This window comes from Entamoeba invadens (genome assembly GCF_000330505.1).
Source record: "Entamoeba invadens IP1 unplaced genomic scaffold scaff_1105074726009, whole genome shotgun sequence".
In the NCBI taxonomy this organism is placed as follows: Eukaryota; Evosea; order Mastigamoebida; family Endamoebidae; genus Entamoeba; species Entamoeba invadens.
The window spans coordinates 33,708-39,707 of NW_004440436.1; the positions used below are offsets into that span (position 1 = coordinate 33,708).

Here is a 6,000-nt window from a genome sequence, read left to right on the forward strand (position 1 = left end):
GAAAAACACTGAAATTTACAAATAGCTTATCACCATCTGACATTTGTGTAACACTAAACGGCCAATAAATTGTAATTTTATTTTCTCAATAAAGTAATTGAACGAGTTGTAGTAAAAAAAATTGTGTTTTTGAAAAAACAACAAAGGAATGTTTTATTGCAATTTTAATACCCTTTTAAAAGTTTTGTTTTTCAAACTATATTATCACCAAAAACTAGTTTGGATTATTTGAATAGTCTCAAAACTTTTCAAAAATTGATTTTATAACTTCAAATAAATAAATTGAATTGTGTAATTGTTGTGACTTAATAAAAAGTAATAACAAGTGTTTCAAAGACTGAGTGTGTATTAACTCTTCCATATACAAGATACACAACACCAACTTAAAGATATAAACATTAATGGCAATATTGAAGTTTTAAAAAGACAATTATCTTTGAATCAGAAACTGCAAAACTGGAAGTTACAAATGTTGGCTTTTCATAGAAATTGATATTGAAGGGAATATTGAAAAATGGATATGAAGGAATGTGCCGACTGCCAGAAGCTCAAACTTTTATCAATTGCAAAAGAGACTTTTGTGAAGCCACCCATTTGTTGCAAATTCGTTGACTTGGCATTTCTTTTGATAATAATGAATATATTTTTATATTAAACTAAATATAATGAATTATTTATATGTAACAAAAAACTTTAAATTTGTGGGAATGTTAAATTTGATTGTGAAATTGGTGTTGAGAAATTTGTGTTTTGTGTAAATGAAGACACAAACTAGTTGATTAGTAACGTGTTTATAGAGCAATCACTTTTTGGCAGTTAGAAGGCTTCGAATCTAATCACATAAAGTACACCAAAAAAGTGGAAACAAATACACAACACTTAGAAAAAGCTTTTGAAATTGCCATGAATAACAAGAACATAGAAATTTAAAGTCAAGACTACAATTACAAAGCAGACGTATCGGAACTTATATGCCACTTTATTAAAAAAGAAGAACAAATTTGGTGTTTTTTTCAAACAACAAAAAGACCACAAAAATGCAACAACAAAACAACAAATTACTAGAATTTAGCACATTAAAAAACTTCTTGACGATAAAATAATGAAAATGAATTTAATAACTTCATATATGAAAAGACATCAAATCCAATTGATTGAGTTGTTTTATATAATATATAAAACCTAACAAAGAAACAATAAAAAGTTTTGAATGAATTAATGTTTGACTAAATAGTCAGCAACACCCTCCGGTGATGGTTTCATGGTGTCTTTTCCAGGCTTCCAGTTGAGTGGGCAGACTTCGCCATGTTCATCAGAGAATTTGATAGCTTCGATGATTCTCTTAGTCTCCTCAGTGTTTCTTCCGATGCCATTGTCATTGACTTGCATATATCTGATGATACCCTTTGGATCAATAACGACATAACCACGTCTTGCGATGCCATCAGCCGCATTGAACATGTTGTACTTCATAGAAATACACTTCTTGATATCAGAGACTAATGGGAATGCCAACTTCCCAATCCCGCCGTGTTCACGTGGAGCATCGCACCACGCTTTGTGACAGAAGACTGAGTCGACTGAAATGCCAATGAACTGGACGTCTTTCATTTCTTCAGCCAATTTGGAATATCCCAACATCTCGGTGGGGCACACAAAAGTCCAGTCGAGTGGGTAGAACAACAAGACAACAAACTTTCCTCTCACCTTCTCAAAGTCAAAATCGACAATTCCATTGCATGGGCAGAGGGCTTGTGCCTTGAATGTTGGGGCTTCTTCACCTACTTGTGCTTTTGGGACGGCACGGAGGAACTCCTCGTATGCCTTTTTGGCTGGGCACACTTTCTCGCAGCAGCTCTCTTTCTTTGCACAACACTCTTTTTGACAAGTCGACATTTCTTGTTTTGTTTGTTCTCAGAAATATTTAAATAGAACCACCTCATTTTTCAAACAAATCTGGTCGTGTGATCTTGTCCAGACGTCTTGCGGTGATATTTTTGATATTTATTTGTTGTCCAGTCAATTATTTATCATAAACAAAGTTATCACTCATTTACAATAAATACAATGATAAAAACATATAAATATTAACTTGGTGTTTAACTACAAAAATCAGTTGTGTTTTTGTTTTCAAAAAGATTACAATAAATTGTTTATAGTAAATGTTCTATTAATTATAGTTTTAATAATATCACTTACAAATTTATGAATCTAAAAGCAGAATCAAAAAGTGTGGACGTGGCGATCTTGCATTGAAAACCTCATACCAAGACGCGAGATCTGGCACACGTGTCAGTTCACATATTCTGGTCATTTACTCTCTATTTCTATAACGGACGTTTTATCGCCAACTTGAAAACATTCAATGTATGGTTTTTGTATAACAACAGAACTATAATTTAATGGTTAAATAAATGGTATTATTAAGCAAATATAATTAATATTAATAAAAAAATAGGAAATGTCCAAAAGTAATTCAAAACAAAATGCACACAACCAAAATTGTGAAATTTGAAACAGATTTGTTACAATTGATTGCGCTGTTTTTGCATTGCAAGTTGGGAAAAGTTGCTAAAACTAAAATTTTTTCAACAAAGATCTGGTCATTTTTGACAAACATTGTCCAATCAGAAGTGCCACTTTTTTTTTACAAAATAGTTGAAAATAGATTTTGTCTTTTTATCAATTATTCGATTTTGAAACAATTTAACACAAGTATTTCAAATTAACAAGTTGTTTATTTAACGAGTTGGATTATTATAATATTTATTAACCTCGTTAATTTATTTCATTTTTAATAAGTATTATTGTCAAAATAATAATTAATAAACTCGTTAATTATAATGTAATTATAAAAAACAGCTCGTTAATTATTTATACCAATTACAATGAAAGAAATGTGGAGAGTGTGAAAAGAAGTGGCTTTGTGTGAAGAAATGAATAACTTTCACATTTTCAAGGCAAATAAACAAGTCGTATTTAAGACCGACCAAATCTGAATAAAAAACACACAATGGCCTTCGTTCTCCCTCCACTCCCTTATGAAAAAACTGCTTTGGTTCCACACATCAGTGCTGAGACTTTGGAGTTCCACCACGACAAACACCACGCGACTTATGTCACAAAGTTGAATGGGTTGGTCGCCAACACAGACAACGCCAAGAAGACACTTGAAGAGCTTATTAAAACAAAACCAACACAAGCTATTTACAACAATGCCGCTCAAGCATGGAACCACGCTTTCTACTGGAACTGCATGTGTGGCTGTGGCGTGAAGCCATCTGCTGAACTCGAAAGCAAATTGGCTGCCGCGTTCGGAAGTTTCGAAGACTTCAAGAAGAAGTTCACCGAGAAAGCCGTCGGACACTTTGGAAGTGGGTGGTGCTGGTTGGTCGAGCACAACGGAAAGCTCGAGATCATCGACACACACGACGCTGTTAACCCAATGGCAGAGGGTATGAAACCAATCCTCACCTGTGATGTCTGGGAACACGCCTACTACATCGACACTAGAAACAACAGAGCTGCTTATCTTGAACACTGGTGGAACGTCGTCAACTGGAAGTTCGTCGAACAAAACCTCGCTTAAGTTACTCATATCACAACTTTTTGTTTGTTTATCTATAATTACTATAATTATCATTATATTAATTATAATTCAATAAATATATTAATAATAATATATTTTATTATTTTAATTAAAACTACTAAAATTATTATTTTTAAACTATATAAATACCATTTAAACATTAGTTAAATATATACTATAATTAATGGTAAATCATATTATAAAAGACATAAAAACAGACAGACATGAATAATTCAATAAGAAAAGATTGACAAATAAACATTTTGTGTATTAAATTTCAACAATAAATTGAAAAAAAACACAAAAGCGATGAATAATATTAATTGTTTGACTTGATGTTGTTTACTAAAGTATTTAAGACATAAATAATGAATGTATTATTTGTTAATGTTGTCTACTTTTAAATATTATTTATAGATTTATTTATTTAAAAAAATATGTTTATTTCATAAAAATGATTTCAACACTTCAAAAGCAATGTTTAACTTTTATACAACTTTTAACATTTTTACTCAATTTCCATTTTTAAAAATAATCTTGGTATTTTGTTTGTCAAACAGACTTTAGTTTAAAAAATTTGAAACTAAAATTATTTTAAAATTAAAAAAAGATCAACCATTATAATTATAATTACTTTGTAAATTTAAAAAGAATTGTTAGATTTGAATCGATAAAAATATGGGAAATTTTATTCAAAATTCAAACAACTTGCTTTTTATTTCATTGTGTTTGTTTTTATTGTTTATTATAAATATAAATAATTATACTTTGTAATTTAATTAAACAAATTTGTCATTATGTTTTTTTTATATACGAGTATGTATTTACTAATAATGATTTTAATAAATTTTATTAGAAAGTATATAAAAATATGTAAAGTTTGTTTTTAATAATATAACATAAAAAACAAAAATATACTTATTTTTTTCAATCATTTCAAACCATTTACATATTGTATTACTATAAAAAACAATTTAATTGTGTTATTTTGATGTAAGATAAAAAGTCTTGATTTTTATTTCGTGTGTTATTGCAATCAAATGGCTTGCTTTGCAAAACACAAACTTGTTGAAATTAGTTTGATTTAAATACAATAAGCGCCTGGGTGTGCCATCAAGACTTTGAAAGTCTTCCCTCTATGTTGTTCTAAAATTATTGAAAAAAAACGATACTAAACAACTCAGTTATGACTTACCAATATCAACAAATCAATTTAAATTAAAAGCGGTATAATTAAGTTGAAATGGATGATTTAATCAAAATGAATACATACAACTAATGAAATTTACACAAATTACAAAACATGTATAACAACAAACATAATAAGTAATGTAAAACTCGATTGTTATCATTTAAAAACAAATTAAATATACAAAAAGATTGATGATTAAATGGGAAAAAGAAAAAAAACAAAAAAAGTCACAGAGGTATGATTGATAGGTTACATTGTTATATTTTATTTTATTACTAAAATAATAATAATAATAAAATGCTAAATGAATATATTTATTTTTGACATAACATAATAGAGTATGAACATTTTAAATTGATGATATAAACTATTTGATTTCTCACCTGTATTCAATTGATCAATTGCTAGTCATTAACGGCAATTACAAGCTTTTGTTGTGTCTCAATATACTTTTTCTACTTGCGAAGACTTCAGTGGGAAATCTTGTTTTGTTGATTAAATTATTTCACTCCATGATGCCTTATTCCAACACCACATTGTGTTGTTTACCAATTTATCCCAACCTTCTTAATAAATATAACTATTGTTGTTTTTTCAATAAAAATAAATCATTAAATAAAGTTAATAATAATATTAATATTTTATTGTTTTATAGTCACCCGCTAAAAGGTGTAAATTTACGACAAATGGTCTAAAGAAACCATTTTATAGTTTTTAGAAATTATGATTTTAGATTATGTTTCAATTTGTCATTTTTTTCTTTATATTGAAAGTATTTCAAAATTAACTATAAATTTACTTTATTCTAAAACATTGTCAAAATAGATTAAAGGTGAACTGAAAATCAATTATTAATGGAAAAATGCAGTACAAATACACTTACCTGGACAATACCAGAAAACAAAAAGACCAAACCTGCACCTGCGATGGCTTTCGACGATTCGGCAAATTCTTTGGATGTATCAGATTCATTGTGTTATTTGTTTGTGCTGTTTCTGTTAAAACAAAAAGAATTTTGCTACAGTCAATATAAACGGTTACAAATTTATATTGCTTATAAAAATATTAAGGTGTTCAATAAAAATATGGAAAGTTTGGAATCCGCAAAAGTGTTTATAAGTGTTATCAACCCATACTACAATATCAATGTTTTGGATGGTTTTCTGAGACTGAAAATAATTCAAAAAGATCTGGCAAAAATTTTCAAAGTGAATGATCC

General features: G+C 28.8%; 2 protein-coding genes across 2 annotated transcripts; one reads left to right on the plus strand and one right to left on the minus strand.

Annotated features, from left to right (window-relative positions):
- Positions 1-1,215: 1,215 nt before the first annotated feature.
- On the minus strand, positions 1,216-1,896 carry EIN_294160 (hypothetical protein; the record flags this gene model as incomplete). Its single annotated transcript, XM_004257689.1, has 1 exon — positions 1,216-1,896. The coding sequence occupies one exon, from the start codon at positions 1,894-1,896 to the stop codon at positions 1,216-1,218; it is 681 nt and encodes a 226-aa protein (XP_004257737.1).
- Positions 1,897-3,013: 1,117 nt separating this feature from the next.
- On the plus strand, positions 3,014-3,589 carry EIN_294170 (superoxide dismutase, putative; the record flags this gene model as incomplete). The annotated part of the gene is made up of 1 exon (XM_004257690.1): positions 3,014-3,589. One exon carries the CDS (start codon positions 3,014-3,016, stop codon positions 3,587-3,589), a length of 576 nt encoding a protein of 191 aa, XP_004257738.1.
- Positions 3,590-6,000: the final 2,411 nt, after the last annotated feature.